Source organism: Zonotrichia leucophrys, chromosome 1 (assembly GCF_028769735.1).
Source record: "Zonotrichia leucophrys gambelii isolate GWCS_2022_RI chromosome 1, RI_Zleu_2.0, whole genome shotgun sequence".
In the NCBI taxonomy this organism is placed as follows: domain Eukaryota; kingdom Metazoa; phylum Chordata; class Aves; order Passeriformes; family Passerellidae; genus Zonotrichia; species Zonotrichia leucophrys.
This window is the reverse complement of record NC_088169.1, coordinates 92,968,177-92,986,666: the sequence shown is the minus strand read 5'-3', so window position 1 is coordinate 92,986,666 and position 18,490 is coordinate 92,968,177. Positions and strand designations below refer to the sequence as shown.

Sequence of the window (18,490 nt, the reverse complement as noted above, 5' to 3'; positions counted from 1 at the left end):
GAGTTTCCCCTTGGAGCTCTGGCTAAGAATGACTCCTTCATGTGCCAAACTTGGACCACAGTTTCCTCTTGCTGAGGAAAAATAACAGCTCTCACCTTTAATATGAAGATTACAGAACAGTTTGTATATAAACCACTAATGAATTATACTAATACTCCCACTATAAAAAGAATTATATTAACCACTCCTTCTTTCATACAGATTCAAGCCTTGAGATTAAATGACTTTCCTGTCTCACTTTGAGAGCTGGGTACAGAACCTGTGAGACAAAAGCATCAATCCAGTCTTTTAACTGGAAGATTCTGCTGTAACCAGTTAACCTTGTATTTGTCAATCTGCCACGCACTTCTTTTCCTTGACATCTTGTCCCTAATGCAGGGAGTAAAAAACCCATCCAGTTTTATGGTGAAAGTATCATCTGGGAGAAGAGAGCAGCAATAGATTTAGGACTCTTTTCTGGTTCTGTATGTCCTGAAGGCAGAGCTAGGCACAAGCAGCAGGCAGGTCATAGGATGTGTCTGTTTTGCTGGGGAGGGTGAGGCTCCAGGGCAGACATGACATTGTCCTGCTGTGGGAAGAGCACAGAGAGGTCAGGCTGGGCATTGGCAGGTGCAGGTTCCTACCCTAACACAGAAACAAGCAAAGTGCTGGACCCTGCACTGCTTTGCAAGGGATAGGGAATGGGGTGCTATGCTCTGGCTGGAATGAACTGGCAGGAAGGATGTGCATGGACTTGTGTCCTTCACCTTTCCCTTGACCTGAGCAGCAGCACTGCTGCTCTGAGTGCTCCCAGCATAGTGACAGGAGCACAGTTGTGAGCCTGTGCAACTCTACAGATTTCTATCTGTACCAAAGCCAAGTCCAGTGCTTCCAGGGGTGCAGGTTAGCACCTCTTTCAGGTAATGTCCTTTGCTGTCCCATTCATAAGGGATAAAAACACATCCACCCCAACTCTGGAGTGCAAAACATGCTAGTAAGGAATAATCCTTATACTCAAGGGAGTACTTGGTATTTATATAGGATTGCCTTTTTTCTTCCCCTGTCTGAGCCTACTGCAGATAGATAGATAGATAGATAGATAGATAGATAGATAGATAGATATAGATAATAGCCTCCTTACTGTCCATCAAAACAGAATTTGAACCTACTTTGAAGTATCCATAGCTTGCCACAGCCTTGAGCCAGCATTTCAGCAACAATGTGGAAGGACAATTGAATGGGTCAGTATAAACCCAGCAGTTTTGTCCTGCCTGCAAGAACTTTGGATCTGCAAAACTCCTGTCAAGAATGTTGCATTATGGAGAAGACAATTATCTCTCTCAGGATGAGAAGGACTTGGCTGCTTTTCCTCTGAGAAAGGTAACTATGGCTGGAGGCATATAGTCTACCATGTCTGACCTAGAAAATGCCAGAATGGTTGTCTATAGCCTTAGTGCTTTATAAACCTTGCTGTATAAGACACAGAAATATCTTATTGTTCTTCTGTTGTCTCATACTGAAAAATGTTTACCTGTCATGTTTTACATGAGGGCCCATTTTAGACAGGGGAAGATGGAGAGGGCAAACAAGGACAAAAGAATAAATTCTAGTTAGTACAAGCTTTTGCCATGATTTGTAACTTAAGTATCTTCAAGGTGATGTGAGTTGCAGCCCTATTTCTTCTATGGCACAACACTTTTATCTTGGGGGAAGAATTTTAAAAAACTCCCAGACAACTACCATTGTAGCTTTTCTCTTTCACAAGTACAAAATGAGTTACATTGGGACACAGAGGTGATGCAAAAACCTCTTCAAGTGTTTTCCTAAACAGGAAGAAAAAATGCAAAACAAACCACAGGCTGCATCCATAGGCTCAGTGCATCCCTGTATGATATTCCTGAGGCTTACCTGCTATTGAGAGGCAGTGGTGCTACACAGAACTTGCCAACAATGAATGGCTCATCCTTGCTCCAAAAATGATTCCTGGGGATATACTTGAGGGTGACAGTGTTTATCTGGCAGAGGGGAACTCGGTGTGCCAGCAGTCGTTTGCCTGTCTCCTGGTTCTTGGGTCTGCAAGGCAGGATGAGAGATGTGAGGGATGTGTTCAGCCAGCCTGCAGATACAGTGCACATCCATGGAAACATTGGAGCAATCTGCAGTTATTGTGAAGCCTTCACATAACAAAATGGAGTGAGAAGACTCGTCTGTCAAAATAAGACACTGCATGAGTGTTTTACAGGCTGTCTCTCCATGTTTTATCTCTGTATTCAGGAATATTGCTGTATAAATAGCCTTCCTTCCATCACCAACTCTTCTTACTGTTGCATATTGAGAGAAACACTGCTCAGCTTGCCACAGAGAGGTAAGCAGTAGACAAGTCAACATCTATGAAATGGTGAATGGCATGGATAGGGATCAGAGGGGACCAGTACACAAGCTGGGGTCCTCAAAGAAAGCTAAGAGGTGTCAGGCTCAAAAAGAATGCCCACTGCACAGAGTACCACTCCTTTCCAGCTGTTATAATCCTTGCTTTGGGATGTTGTGAATACCAGGAAGTTCATATGGCTGTACAAGTCAAGGGAGGGGGACTAGACAGGTTTGTGGAATACAAAAACTAGTAAGAATAATGATCTCATCTTTGGCTCTGAAAGTCCCTGAGATGTAACTAGACACAGGGAAACTCTTTGGGGAAGTATTGCTACATGCTTGCAAAGAGATATTTTTTATACTCTTCTGTAGCTACTTGCTTTTGATCATGTTGAAGGGGGGATGCTTGGATAGATAGACCTATGTCCATCCCTATGCTCTTACCCAGGCAATGTGAACTGAGAAGTGACAGAGGTTTGGTAATGAGCCACTGACCAGAGCCCAGTGGGTTGTGTGCCACAGATCTGTGCTGCCCAGGTATTCTAAGTCCCTTCTATGGAGTCCATCCTGGGGGCCTTGCACTTGATCTATTTGGCACCTCCTAGAGCATGGAGATCATTGATTTCCTTGTGCTCATGAAGAATGACATGTGCAGCTGGCTTGGCACGGTCCCAGAACCACCTGGGTGACTGTCTGATCAGAAACATGATGGCAGGGAAAGGGGAGAGGTGACAAAAGGGTCAGGAAGAGCCTACAATTCTACTAACCAAAGTAACTCTCAGGCACAGGCTTACAGCAGCACTCACAGCAGCCAACCCACAGCAGCACACCCAGTCCTCCCTTAGACTGCAGCAGTAGTTGCTGGGTTTTGTGTGTCTGTGTCTGGCTTGAAGCTGCTACAAAATAAGAAACATGGCCAAATTGTGGTTATAAAAGTGAATAATGGATAGCAAATGGAGGCCATCTCTCTATGGCACGTTGTCCATGGACAGAGGAATGCAGTACAGTTAACCATGTTGGAAGAGCCACTGCTGGGACTGACACTTGGTCCAATCCTGCACAACATTTGAATGGATTTATGAGACTTGGCTGGCTTCAGAGGTATGTTTTCTTGGATATGGGGGATGATGTCATGTGATGTGTAAGCACACAGCAGTGCAGCTGGGAAGTGTCCTGTGTAACAAACTCCTTACTCATCAGGCCCATCCATGTCAGCTACTGAAGCCTGGGGACATGTCTCTTGGGGCATTCTGAGCAACATGTGGGGAGAAGTAAGATTGGAGTGGATATTTGGGAGAGGAGATGACAAGGGCAGTTTGAGGCAAGACACAACCATGTGAGTCCTTTAGCTGAACACTCCCAAGTAAGTCCCTCTGCACTTCTGGGAAACTGCAGCATGATATACATGAGAGATCATCTGAGATAAGTCACTGATCGATCAGTGTCTCAAGTGTGATGTGAGGATCTATGTTTAGATGCCCATTTGATACTCTGAGCTTGACTGCACTGGAAGGCTGAGCTTTGCCTACAGCAGGGAAATTTGCCCTTTGCTACTAGTGGGAAATAAAATGGGTATCTTCAATTTTATACTCTCAAATCTGTAGGTTTATAGCTGTAAGCAAATTTTTCAGTTTAGCCTTGTGCTTCTAAGAAAAGCATTTAAGAGAAACACAGCTGCTGCTCCCCCCCGCAGGGCATCTCTGGCTCGGTTACCCTGCTCTAACTCCACTGTCTCATTAAACCGGAGGGTACAGCAAAGCCTCGGGATTGCCTGCCTGGCTCACTTCCTTTCCCTCCAGCGCTCACATGCCTCCTGCTGGACTCCCACCGAACCTGGTGTCCGACAGCTGCCAGTGGGAGCGCCGCACGGCTCCTGCTCTGACCTGGGCACCACTATTTCTTCCCTCCTGCATCTGTGGAAAAGGCAGATTTGGCTTCCAAACCAGGAGGAGTTGAACAGACTGAGCTCCACCAGGCTGGAGTACAGACCCAAATTCTGGTGCCTGGCTGGAAATCTGTGACCAAGCATCTGCGTCACTCTGGAAAGTACCCTGGAGTGTGGCTTCCCCTTCCCCATTTCTCCCCCTGCCTCCTGGTGCCTACTGAATCAGCAACACAGTTAGCTCCAGGTCACAATATTTTGGCTTAGCAGTAAGGACTGCGGGGGAGGCAGCACTGGAACCCCTGTGATGCTGGGAGAGCTGGCTGGGGCTCTTTATCAGGCTGCTGTCCTGCTTCCTGAGGCAGCCAGCAGCATGTGTTAGCTGCATTGTGGTTCCCAGTCCAGAGCAATGGGCCAGGAGTAGGAAGAAGTGAGGAAGACTCTGGGGATTTTGTTGTGGTGGGGAGATCCCCTGGTGGCAAGAGCTGTGGAAGCTGTGGAGTCTGATCTTTTAATTCAGACTCAGTCTGGTGGAGGGTGGTGCTTTCAAGAGGCATCTTTCTGTCCACACAGGGGATCTTGGTCCCCTGCCCCTTGCTTTTGCCTGCAATGGGAGTGAGAGCATTGCTCCCTTACTGCAGAGGCAACAAGTCCTGACACATTTCTGACTGTGCTGAGTTGCACTTGTCTCCTCTTTGCAACCGCTGCCCTCTTGGGCATCAAGAGAAATGTCTAAGCCACCAAGTCCATTCCTCTGGAGCCTCTGGTGGATTGGGGTCCTGCTGTAAGCCACCCCTGTCTGCCAGAGCAGGGCTAATAACTGTCTGACAGTGGCTGCAGTTTGAAGTGGAGCCAGGTCAGGGTATGGTGTGGAAAAGGAACCAGTGTAGCCACACAAAAGGATGAAAATCTGGGGCTCCCAGGCTGTTCCTACTGCTTTGTGCACTTGAGAAAGACATGGACCCAGGCAGGGTTACTGAGTAATGGTAGCACATGCCTGATTCTTCAAGGCATTTAAGGAAAATGGTGTGGGACTCAAGAAACGAGGTTGTGGTTCATCACTTAGGGAAATACACTGTTATTGTGCTTTTCCTGGACTAGGATAAAACATTCTTACTCATGGAGCTGGGAGAAAACAGGCCAGAAGCAAGCACTGTCACTCACATGGTGATCTTTGCTGTGTCCTTGGTGCTGTTGCTGCTGAAACTGATCTCAATGACGGTGACTCTGTTTCTTTTCCTCTGCAGCTGAAACTCAACCAGGCTGTGGTGGACTGAGCAAGAAGAAAAGAATGTGGGTGTGAGGACATGTACTCTCTGTAGGACCTGCCAATGACAGAAGAGGGGCTCTAGTACACATTCCCTGGCCCCACCAGCAGAAAAGGTTGAACAGACATAAGAAAGAATCAACTCTCTGTGCTGTGTAAGGCACAGGGGGCATGTCTGTATAGCCCAGTGTGAACAGACAGGCATTTTCTATGCCTTGTACTTCAGCCCTGAAACACACATGGCTGTGTTAGCTCAGGGCTGTGCCCACACTGACAAATCTGTTTATGGAGGAGATGTGCAGGGTTATTTCTGTTCAGTGGTGTCCCAGACCCCATTGCCCACAGCAGCTGACTATGATGGGGCAGTGTGCTGTAACTACCTGGGCTCCTCAGAGGATCTGCTTCATTGGCCAAAACCCTCTGGCTCCTTTTTCTCTCATACTACTTACCACAGAATGGGGCTGAAGGACTGGTCATTAAAAAAACTTTCACTTCCTGGGGCAGCCTGCTCATGTTGACACCTGCCTGCTCCAGCAGGCCTGCAGGGGGAAATAAAGTCAGTACAGGGAAAGCCATGAATGACAGAACAGAAGTATAAGTAAGAAATATAACAGAAATATAATATATATCAGTCACCTCCTTTTCACCCTGCCTGACTCCCCTGTCTTGGAGAACAGGTCCCTTTCTTAGACCAGTGCAAATCAGAGCAAGTACAAGTTTGTGGTGTCTGACAGGTTAACATTCCCTCAGGAAACCTCCTCTGGCTACCCCAGGTAATCATCCCCAGAGAACCTCTTGGTGGCTTTCTTTTCATTCCTCTGCCAACAAACTGTACTGGCAGCTGCATCTGTGCAAAATGAGCAAGAGCAAGGACTACCAAGTCAGGAAACTTGGTGCAGATGTAAATGACAGCGCAAACACAAGGGAAATGGAATTCCTTGGTCAAATGAGGAAACCACCATAACTTGTGGCTTGCATCATTGAATAGCTGGCAAAATGGTTTGGTGAGAGAGCCATTTTGCTGATCTGAGAGAACCTATACCAAAAAAGGCCTCTCTTTATGTTCCTCTGGTACCATACTGCAAATAGCAGCAGAGGACACTTGCATGCACAGCCCAGCTTCAGAAGCCTAAAAGAGGCACCTGCTACCTTCTACCAGTCCAAAGAGTTCATCTTTGGGGTGACCATGGCAGAAATTTATGAAAAGGAGGTGACTCAGCAGCACAGAGTGGTGTAGAAGACTGGGACTTCAGGCTTGAACTAAAATGTCCAGCTGCTTAGCTAAACAAGACTTTTTTTTTTTTTTTTGAGCTGATTGCCTACTGATTCTGGATGGCAATTCTGGAAACTCTCTTTCAACACATATCTAGGAAATGTTTAAAGATCAGAAATGTTCAAGATTTTGCTGTTCTATCCTGGTTAATATATGAGTTTTCATATTGTATCTACAGAAGCCTGAAAATGAAACAGCTTGCCACTCTTCCCAAACAGATCCAAAGCAAATCCTGCTCAGAGAAATCTGGACTACATCCTGTGCTCTGCACTGACACCATCAGGAAAGTATTGCCATCTGCTCTGGGCAGGTGTCATGCTGATACTGTACCTATTCTGGGGCAGGAGGACAGGAAGGGTTTTGCACAGTCCAGGCAATGACCATTTAGAAAATCTTGATGACTTGCACAGGGGAAGCCCATGACGGGACAGGGGTGGCTCAGGGCACTGATGTAGAGATGCACGGCCCGCATGTGATCACAGATCAGGAAATTGTAGCCTGCAGGGAAAACATCAACCAGAGAAAAGCAGCCATGAGTCTTCCTGTCAGCTTCAGGCTTTTTGCTCATTCCCAAGGAGCTGGGAGTGAAGGAACATTGTTACTGCAGTGATGACCTTCCCATTAATAACATTTTGCAGGGCATTTCTGTGGCTACAAACCCAGATCCCACTGCAAGAAAAGTTCTGCAGGAAGTTAGAAGTGTTTTTGTCTCTCACACTGAGTCCTTTGGAAGAGAGGGACCACAGGGCTCTCATGTTTCTGTCAGTGTCCATCAATCAGGCCATCAATCAAGTTCTCTGCAAGGGGGTGCAGCAGCTTTGACTCCCACCTGCACTGAAACCCCAGCTATGGGAAATGAGGTAACATAGGTGTCTCAGGAAAGCTGACCCTAAATGCAGCTGACTCATACAGAACATATTTGAATGTTAATGAGTTCACACTGTTTACTGTGGAAAGTCCTCTTCTCTAGAAGGAAAGGACAGTAATTGTACAAACTGTCTCTCTAAGTAGACACAACTTCCATCGTGAAAACAAAAAGCAGCTTTTGTTAGTGCTACCTAAGAGCCTTTCTAGCAAAGTGTCATCTCTACTGAAGCTAGGGTTTTGTGTCACAGAGAAGCATCACCATCTCTTGACAGTGGTGCTGCCAAGACACTTGATCTGTATGTGATTTTAATGTCCCCTGCTTCTTGTACTGCTGAGAAGAGGTGTGGGCTGTGAATATGTTTGTCTCACTTTGCTGACTGCCCTGGCTGTAGCAAGAGCTACTTGCCAAACAGCATTTTCAGAGCCTGCTAAATGGCCATGAAAGCTCTCTGCTTGGCCAGAGGGTGTTCTTACCTGCAGAGATGAACCGGGGGCATCCTGGCTGATCTTTGCCTCCGTTGACAAAGTAATCGATGTGGCCGACAGGAATCCGGATCCCAAAATCTGAAAGGAGGTGAAATGCCACTTCATTCTCAGCCTTGGCTCTTCTGTAGGCTTTACCCTACATGTTGATGACAGGTCCCAATAACTGCTTAAGCATTAGTAGTACTGGAGCCAGCCCTAATGCTGCAGACATCAAGGCCAGATTTCCTGCTTCTGCATGTGCAGGTTTGATGCATGGAGCAGAAAATGCTCCGGGCCCTGCCATCAAAATGACTGGAAACTGTGTCTTAACCACCAGCTCAGCAATTCTAGGTCTTGATTCGATGTAAAAGAGAACTAAACTGACCCCAGCCTTAATGTGGGATTGTGAAAGATAATTGAAAGTTGTCTTGGTAGAGGTTTTCATGGTCTTCAGGCAAAAGGTGTGACTCAAAGGCACCACCTTATTCTTTAGCACATGTTCTGCCTATGCAGATCCTCAGTGCTTTAGAGAAGTTTCTCTGTTGCTGCACCAGCTTTTGGTTTGACTCTGTTACTTTCCAACAGCACCCTGGGTGGCACCTTTCTTACATCAGGCAGGAAAAAACAAAGTTAGGCTAGACCTATAAATTCTCTTCAGGCAGTAAAAGTCATGCTGAGGTGTTCTGCATAAACTCACTCTGCTGTAGCAAATTCTGCCTGTCTGTTGTTTGAAGTGCTCTGGGGTATGAATTCATCATCAAAACCTTTCTTGACAAGAATCTTCCTCAAGAGTGAACTTGAACTCATAGCAGTTTGGCAAAAAGAGGGACAATGGCCTACAGACTCCCTAGCAACAATGCTGTCAGGAGGAACAGGAGGCCAGGCTGAGGAAGAGGGGAGCCAGCTTACAGTCAGCATCAGTGTGAATGGCTTCCACGAAGAGGGCATCCCCAGGATCCAGGCGTTCCTCGGGGCTGGCTCTGGTGTACTTGGGGCCTGCAGGATCCAGGGCTGCAACAAAATCAAACACCTCAACAAGTACTCTTCAGCCCCTCTCTTTCCTATTTCTGGACCAGTTATTTTATCTAAAACTTGAAAAATACTGCTAGGCAGATAAAATAAATTATTCCCAGGTCTCAGCAATTAAGATCCAGAATAGTTTCTGCTAGAAGCAACCTCCACTACAGCTTCCTTGCATTGTTCCCACTGTTCCACACCCTTTGGCAGTGTTGTATCTAAAAGTTTTCTGCTATGAAGCCATGACTGAGCCTTAAATAGCGCTAACAGAGTGGGTGCATAGTGTCTCTTGGAGTTTTGGCGAAAGAGAATCAAACTTTTTAATGCCTTCCCAAATCGTGCTGTCGTGTGTATTAGCACTACAGTCTGAGAAACGTCACTGCAGATCAGCAGTGAATTCAGCACCCCAGGCATTAACCAACTCAGCAATTACAGAAGTTTCATACTACCTAACAGTTTTAAACCAAAGAGGCTTTTGAGCCCTTTCCCCACAAATAAAACTGAGTCTTTAGCAATCATCTACATTTTTGCCTAAAGCTTGCTCCTAGAGCAACTTCAAAGGAACACAGAAAAGTATCCTTGGCAATACCAAGAAGCAGATTTTGTTGTTGTTTTTTTTTTTTTTTTTTTTTTCCTGAGGTTTATCCTGTTCTCATTTTATAGAAAAGTAACCTCACAAGACTTTTTGTCATTCCCCAGGCAACAATAGTTTAGGAAGCAGGTCTGCTCCTTGTGCCATTAACCTTGGAGGTGGCTGGGTTCACAGCTTTGGACTCAGTCTCATTAATTCTCCATGGAGAAGGCAGTATCAACAATATACAAATGGGCATGTCTGCATTTGTGAGGGGAGAGGGAAGGAGAAAAAGAAGGAAAAAACCTTCCTTTCTGTTCTTTCTGTAAATAAAAGCTAAAAATAAAACTTTAATGCTCTTTAATCTTGATATGCACAAAAAGCTGAGAGGTTCCCCACCCACTTCTACAGACCAAGTTGTAGTTAGAAGCTTTAAAAGATACTGAAAATTGTTATTTAGTGTGGCATAAAATTTTTAGTGAGGAGGCAGAAACCTTATATGAACATACACTCCAGCAAATTGTGGCTCTGGGGTCAAATTCCTGTGTGAGGAATTTGTGAGGAGGCAGGAGATGAGATCAGGCATATCTTGGGTCTAAGCCAACCTGTCTTCAGGATCCTAAATCTGAACTGGAATCTGCAATGCCCAGTGTGCCTATGAAATCACAGGATAAACAGGAATGTGGAAAAGGGATTGTATTTGAGCAGAGTTAAAATGGAATAAATAAATCTGCAAAGCTTCTATTACATGTGGACAACATATAGGGGAAGAGTGCTTGACTCTGAAGTTAATTACTGTGGTTTCATGAAATTGTGTCTGCTTCTGCTCATCTGAAGACATCACTGATCATAAAATTCTAGTGCAGGACAGAGGCTACTCTAAATTTCTCTTAATGTAAACTTTGATTCACAGCTTTAACAAGGGCTCAACATGAAATTCACTTCCTGTAAAGAAAAGCCCGTATTTCATGCAGCATGGGTATCTGAGAAAACAGGACCAACATTTCTCTGGACTGCCCAGCCAAAAGTGGAGTGAGACCCTTCCTGAGGATACCTCTGTGAGACAGGCCAGCATGGGCTGAGGCAGCAGGAGTTTAGGCCACACTGCTGGAGACTTTGTCTATTCCTTTGTAGTGGCATTCCCCTTCTATCAAAATGAATTACTGTTGGTCATTCCCAGAATTTAGTAAAACCCTTGACAATCTGATTTGACATACAATGTAGCCCCACTTTGATAAGGGGTGATGGTGGTGGTGGTAGTGTGTGCACTAGAGAGACCTTCCAAAGTTTCTTCTTACCTAAATGATTCTGTGACTTTATTCATGCTTCACACCTAAAGGCTGAACAGGTCCTGAGTGCACCAAAACCTCTAAGTGACAGGATCAGCCTATAACCATTTTGCTCTGCAATTCCTCCAGTGGAGTCTCTTCCTCTCACCTCTGGCTGTGTTTAAGGTCAGCTCTGTTTGGTACACACTCTGTTTGGGTGGCATTAGCCCAGCCTACTGTGAAAACAGCCAGCTCGTGGGGGAGAACAGCAAGGAGCCTCATCTGGGTCCTCCCAATGTTGGCTCAGGTTCTTCTTGCATTTGTTCCATGCCTGAGCTGTGTGGTAGGGATGCCATGCCTTGTTGGTCAGCCTTGGTCCTGACTTGACTTCCCAGCTTGGTCTTGGGCTTGCCTTATCACTACAAACTAGACTGTGCATGACCCTGGTTCCTGTCACTGATCCTGCTCTGCTCTCCTGCCCAGACACAGTCGGACTCATCCCTGGTCTGTGAGGCCACTGCTCACCTTACTGGCCCTTTGGCTCTCTGTTTTCTTGCAGAGCAGCTCACTCCTGCTGATCCCCCCAAAACTGCATTGTGGGCTTTAATTCTAAGAATCTCATGTGCATGCTATAATTTGGAAGCAAAGCTTCTGGGTGTTGTGGGCTTTCACAGGTAATGAGAGCTTGTACCAATGCTAAGTTGGCACCAATTTGAAGAGTGTAGCAGAGGTGGAAGCACCTTTTTGCAAATACTTGTGTTCTTTTGGCAGCATGGAGGGGACTGATGCTGGAAAGGCACTGTCAGAACCTAGGGAGAAGCCCATAAGCCTTATGAAATGAAAAGACCATTCTGAATGACTCCCCTCTCTTGCTCTTTTTTTCTCTCTCCCGAAGGACAGGGGAGGCTCCCAGACTCTGATACCTGTTATCCGTCCCAGGTGGCCGCCATGGAAGTGCCCCACCAGGCCCCCGACGTGGGCTCCCAGGCTCACCCCAATGATGTGGATAGATGTCCCTGAGACTCCCAGGGCCTGCAGGGTGACAAGAACACAAGTTACTCTTTCTGGAGCAGAAAGGTGAAATACCCTGTGCTAGCCCACACAGCAGCTCTATAACTCTCCTAATGTACGATTGCTCTTGAGGTGTACAGTGGGAAACTAAATACTTAAGGAAATGATGGATTGCACTTTCTGTTTTTCAGGACCTTTCTTCAGGTCCACAGATGCAAATCCAGCCCTAAACAGGTTGGTCAGCACTGCAAACACTTAATGGAGAGTTTACATGTAGCTGGTTAACACAAGGATTCATCCCCCTGATTGCAAAAGTCTTGTTCAGCTGTGCTTGGCACGAACAGAATGGGGCACAACTGGGTATTTCCACATACTGGGAAGTCTATCTGAAGCCCAGAGCAAATATATTACAGCCTCAAATCTCACTCCCTCTAGCCTCCTGGACAAAATTTCTCAGCAGAAGAAGAAGACTGCCCAGTGAATATGGATCTGAGAAACCCAAGGCAGACTTCAGGTTTGTTGTGAACTGGAGAGGGAGCTGACAACTGGGATTTTTTCCAGAAAAAGTCAAAATTCCAAAGGAAGAAGAAAAATGGTGACATGGTCAAGCCTGGATTGAAAAAGGGTAAAAGGAAAAATCTGGAATAAAAAATCCACTTGTCCAACTCCTGGATAGAGCAGGTTGGGAGCAGCTCCCTGGCCATTCCCCTGCACTGGAAATGCACAGTGGCTTACCAGGAGCTTGCTGATGAACTGTGAGATGGCGAGGGCCAGCTGTGTGACATTCTCCACTGCGGAGGGATAGTCTCCTGTAGACCCATAGACCCAGTCCACTGCGATCACATTCACCTGGCTGGTGTGCAGTATGGCCTGGACAAGCCCTTCAATCCAGGAAGGTTTGGTACCCAAAGCCCTGAGGAGTCACCAGAGACAAGGATGTTAGCTATTCCCCAGGCAGGGCCTGTGCCACTGTGCTGTTCTCTGGTGCTGAGGCTTCACATGTCTCAAAGGAGGTTGCCAGACAGTGGCTGGAAGTTATTTTTGGTGCTAGACATCCACATCTGGATTTTTAAAAATTTTTTTTTGTGGTGGTGTAATAACACTTTCCAGAATGCTCTGATTTGGGAGGGAACCAGATGTTTTAATGAATGAGATAACATTTGCAGGGTGAGATCTCAGGCTGAGATCTCACTGTCTCTGTGGTGATTCATTTAGCCACCAGAGAGCCCACGTGGAGTAAGTGAGGTGACCGGGAACACCTGGATCCTTCTCTGCTGCCACTGGCAGGAAGTCCTTGCCCAGATCACCTGGTTTTCATTGCTACATTTTCTCATCTCTAGACAATCAAGAATAAGATCTATACCAAAGAATTCCAGGAAAACCAAGGAGGCTGTGTTCTGCCCAGTTCCCCTAATGTCATCTGGTGAAGAATGTGCTGTCTCTCTTGAAGGCAACAGCTGGTTTTCTGAGAAGACCCTGCAGTATCTGCTGTGGTTTCATCCTGGTTTTCTATGCACTTTCTATTCAGGCTTCTGCACTTCAAAACAAATAATATTATATGGTCACACCTGACTGAAAAATGGCACAGAAGCTTGCAGAATGATGGCAGTTAAAAAGAAAAACCCAGCTCCAATCCCAACACTTTCAAGAACAGAAGGATAATCTATCTGCTTGGGGTTCTAAATGGCTCACTCACCCAGGCTATTGGGCATGAAATCCAAGAAGACAATTTAAAGGGACAAGAATCTTAAAGAAAAGACTTCGTAACTAACAATGTTGAAAAAAGGAAAGAAAGAGAAAGATGTGGGAAGAGAGGGAAAGAAACAGAGAGACAGAAGAAAGGAAAGGAAAGGAAAAGGAAAAGGAAAAGGAAAAGGAAAAGGAAAAGGAAAAGGAAAAGGAAAAGGAAAAGGAAAAGGAAAAGGAAAAGGAAAGGGAAAGGAAGGGAAGGAAAGGAAGAAAGGAGAAATTTATACCAATTTCTAACATTTTTTAGGCTCCAAAGGGTGTGAAGCACACACAAGAAAAGGCAACTAGTCACAAACTAAAGGACTTCAAGTTGTGCTGTAATGTGGGGTATCAGCAGCATTTTCCACCAACAGCCTCCTATAAAATTCCTGGGTCCAGTTTGGGGGTGAGAATCCCAGTCTCTGCTCTTAGGAGCTGTTTTTCATGCAGCCACTCTGCTGGGGAGATAAAAAGGTCACACAAGCAGGACAGTTGCATGCCAGCCCACCCAGTGTTTGGGAATGCTGGGCAGTGTTTAATTCACCGGTGAAAACCTAGTCACAGTGCTCTTCTGTCTCTCACCTGAAGCCATGGATGATGATTTTGGTGTCCAGGCTGCTGTTGAAGCTGCGGTTCTCGATGCCATCATCAGCTGAAATCAGCTCTCCACAGCTGGGGCTCGAGGAAGTGAACAGGAGAAATTGGACCTTGAGTTTGCTGCCCCGTAGGAGGTTGGCTCTCTGGAAGTCCACACAGTGATGCTCTGAGAGCCTGTCTGTATTCCCTGCACAGGAGGGAGGGAGTGGCACATTTAGTCTGGGTCTGTGCAATGGGACAAAACAACCCCTCATTCTAATTCATCAGGAAAAGGAAGGTAGCAATTTCACTAGGCAGAAAAAAAATAAACACCTGATCTGCAGCTATGAGCTACACCTGAGCAAATGTAGGCTAGAAACCCAGCACAAAAGTTCAGCAGTGTGTGTCACTAGCGGTGCTACTTTAAGAGCTGGTGTACTGGCATCCTGCTACAATGACAATACATGCACCTTCCCTTTCTGGACTGGAGGAGGTGAAGCAGCCTTGAATCTGACATATGATAAAATAATCATTCATTTATGTATTTTTAAATCAGACAACCAGCTTCCCAATTTCCCTCAGAAGGTACTTTACACCAGCTAGACAAAACACATCCTACAGGTCAGCACAAAGGGGCGAGATTCAATATTCAGATTCCCCTAAAAGGATGTGACTACTCCTTACTCTTGTTTATTTCTGTCTTCCTGAGCACTGACAAGGAAGAAAGAGATATTTTTAGAGATCAGCTTGGAGAAAATGTAAGTCATGAGCCAGTCTAAGTAGCAAAAGTGAGGTCAGAAATGGCATAAGATGACGGGGATCATCAGTAAAGGTAAGGCAGGAGGTGCACTGCAGTGAAGCTGCAGGTGATGTGTGACTGTAGATGTGATCACTAAGGCAGTCTCATTGACAGTACAATTAAAGAAAGAAATGGAATTGTGGCATTTGTTTATTTTTCTCTCAGCTAATGCAGATCACCTTTTGAAGCAATGTGGTAAAGATGCCATTGCCAGAGTCCAAGTGGTCCCTTTTCCTTACACTTCAGGGCAAACCTGGATCATTCTTGTAAATCAGGTTAATAGAATTAAATCACTGAGAGTGATTGAATCAAAGCATAAGAGAAGAAAGGACCATTCTTGCACTACTTTTTGTCCCCAGCACCTAACAAGGTTATTGCCAGGACCTCTTGACATACAGCTTATTTAGGGAGAACTGAATTCAGATCCTTCTCTGTAAAACCTTCAATCCCTTGCCAGGCACTCATGTTTTTCTTACCTGTTTGTGCTGAGCTGGGCAGCAAGAGGAGAGCAAGAACCATGAGCAGTTTTCTCTTCGGATCTTCAACCATCTTCCCGTTCATCCAATACAAGTATAGGGATTGTACAGGGGAAAACCAGCTGTGGTTAATGATCAGCTTGAGTCTGTAATGATCAATCAACCTGTGCACTTTTGGGAAAATGACCTAATTTGGATTTTGAGAAATTACCTCTGCTCTTACTAAACCATTAGTCAAAATTTGAAGCAGAGGCTTCACTGACTTCTTGTTTAAAGGAGATGTTGGCCTTCCTTTCCTCCCTACCTCCCTTTCCTCAAGGGAAACTTCTCACTTCAGAAATCAGGCAGTGAAACCAGTCCCAGCAAGCGATAGAGTTACAGTGCTTTATCCTTGCTACCGAAACCTTTCTGCCAAATTCTGCGTAGGGATGCTGGTTTATCACAAGGCTTCACAGTGAGTCCATGCCAGGACTTCATATCAGCCTTGCATTGTATTTTCCTACTGCATTGCTGTCTTTCCTGTATTTCTGCTTTTGGTCAGATACCTGAAACAGTCTAAATAAAGCAAAACAGTGGATTACACCTGAAAAGTGAGGGAAAGGCAGGCTAAAATGTAACTGTTGGTCATATCACCATAACAAGCCCACACTACATCTTTTAGGGTGGGGGCACCCTTCAGTAATGCACCAGCATCGTTAGCATGCAAATACTTCAAAAAGACCTTCAAATAAAAAACTTTTGCACTCTGGTGTATACACATGGAGGAGCATAAGTGCACCCCCAGACGTGTAACATGGCACTGGTGATGTGGAGGTACCATATCCCTGGCTGAGATGAGCTTTCAGGTAAGGACACACCTGTATCCTCTGTGTTGGTCTGTCGTGCTGGACAAGGCAGCTTTGCCCCGGCTGTGCTAAATGGCAGGGAGGGCAATGAGCAAAGTTCCCTGTCCAGGTACTAATCTACAGTGGCTTAGTTGAACAACCTAATGAAGAAATTTCTTCAGTCTGACCAGGAAGATGACCAAAGACATGTCAAAAAGCATCAGACACTACTTTTCTTCAGAGCTATTGGTGATAGCAATGATTTCCTTACCCCAGTTTGTTCCAGCTGAAGGCTTTGGGGCTCTTTTAGGCAGAAGTTCATTGTATTTCCAAATCTTCTGAGATAAAATTCTGCAGTTTTCACTGAAAGTTAGGCAGCCTCAGCTGCCTGGCCTGGAGGACTATTGAATCCCACCCCAACTACATCCTCCCAGAGATACATACAGAGATACCTTCTGACCCTGAAGTACTTGCCTCCAGGATCAAGCTGGCTTATTGTCAGAGGATATTGTCAGTGTCTCACAAATATGTGCCTGAGTTTGTCAGCCCAATCAATTTTCCAAGACTGAAAATTGCAATGCCAATAGCTTCCAGCCCACGCTTCATCTTTCCATCCCCAGCATCAGATTAATCTTATTTTATCTTACAATTCTCAGATTGTAAGATAAAGCCTGTGCACTCCAATGGGCCCATTCCTTCATTGCCAAGTCCTATGGAAATTTTGAAATACCATGTAATATAAAGCAGGCACCAGTATTACAGCCTTAGAGTTAAACATGGCTTTGGCCAAGATTTGCAGATCTGGTTTTATTTTGTGAATTTGCAGAGCTCTTAACATCTTGGTGCTTAACAATTCTGCAAATGCACAAAACTAGTGTTTTTTTAAAAAGAAATGTCTTAATGAAATTGAAAATTCTGTTTCTTGAGCAGTATTTTTTTTCTGAATTGTTAGATTTAGTAATTCCTGAATTTTTTTTTATTATAGCAGCACACTGTGGCAATTTCATATGCAAACAGCAAAAGCCACTCAAGTTACGCTGTGCTTTAAATGCTCTTACTAGTAAAGCTATTTTAGTATAAATTGTTTTCTGTTTATTGCTTGTGAACTTAATTACAGAGTAATTACAGTTACATTAATTCAGGAACGTAATGCCACTTATTTTGCTTCCCAATGGGAGTGATTATAATGGCAATGGGAGCGCTATTGCAAAGACTTTCAAATCACTTTATATTTCTTTTAACAGTCCCTAACAGCACACAGTCATGAAGCACCGTGTGATTTGCTTGTGAATGTCAGGGATAGTGAAAGCAAACAAACTTGATTTTATGCACAAATTATTTTAATTAAAAAGAAAATTTTAAAAATGTGCTGTCTGCACATTCAAAATGCTGGAAGTGCCCAACTCAGCTCAAAGTACTGAATCCCCACCCACAAAGCAACAGCTGGCAGAGGCATATAACCACTGCCAATACCCAATGGTCAAATGGAAATCTGATCACAGGAAAATTCACTCAGCCTGGAAAACTAATTTTTGATACTGAAACAATGCAGTTGGGGAGCAGCACCAGACCTTGGGGGAAGCCAAGTGTGAGTTAAGCAAATGATGACTATTTAAAGCCTCTCCCTGCAGCCTTTGCATTCGAAGAAGGGCATGAAATACACCCTGAGCTTGGCTCAGTGCTCTTTAAGTTTTGGATCCCCCCTTACTGCTGGAATGCTTGGTCTCAGAGCTCCTGTATTTTCTGTCATTTGTCTGTGAAGTGGAAACCATGGCTCTGGTTTAAGCATGCAGACTCCTGTGTATTGTTCCCAGGACTGACAGAGGAACCAGGATTAGTTCTCATCTCAAAGCAAGTTGACCACCCTGCTTTCAGAAGTGTGTCCCAGCAATGACAGAGCAGGGAGTAAACAAAGATGTTTTGGCAACTGAGGAAGGCAAAACATGGGCAAGTCTGCTTGGGTACTCTGTCAGGAAAGGAGGAAAAACAACCATCTGAGCCTTGAGTACTTTGTGAATCTTCCACCTGGTATGCATAAGGGAGAATGCATCCTTACCATGTATCACCAAGTAGAAGAGCCTAAGTAAGGGCACCAGCCTCCAGATTCAAGTTTTTCT

At 45.1% G+C, this 18,490-nt stretch overlaps 1 protein-coding gene across 1 annotated transcript; it reads right to left on the bottom strand.

Annotated features, from left to right (window-relative positions):
• Positions 1–51: 51 nt before the first annotated feature.
• Positions 52–15,650, bottom strand: PLA1A (phospholipase A1 member A). The gene is made up of 11 exons (XM_064702700.1): positions 15,550–15,650; positions 14,281–14,482; positions 12,706–12,883; positions 11,883–11,991; positions 9,013–9,114; positions 8,113–8,202; positions 7,102–7,269; positions 5,948–6,037; positions 5,396–5,504; positions 1,888–2,052; positions 52–568 (listed from the first exon to the last, which is right to left on the bottom strand). The coding sequence occupies exons 1-11, from the start codon at positions 15,632–15,634 to the stop codon at positions 484–486; spliced, it is 1,383 nt and encodes a 460-aa protein (XP_064558770.1). The 5' UTR covers positions 15,635–15,650; the 3' UTR covers positions 52–483.
• Between the last annotated feature and the right edge of the window lie 2,840 nt (positions 15,651–18,490).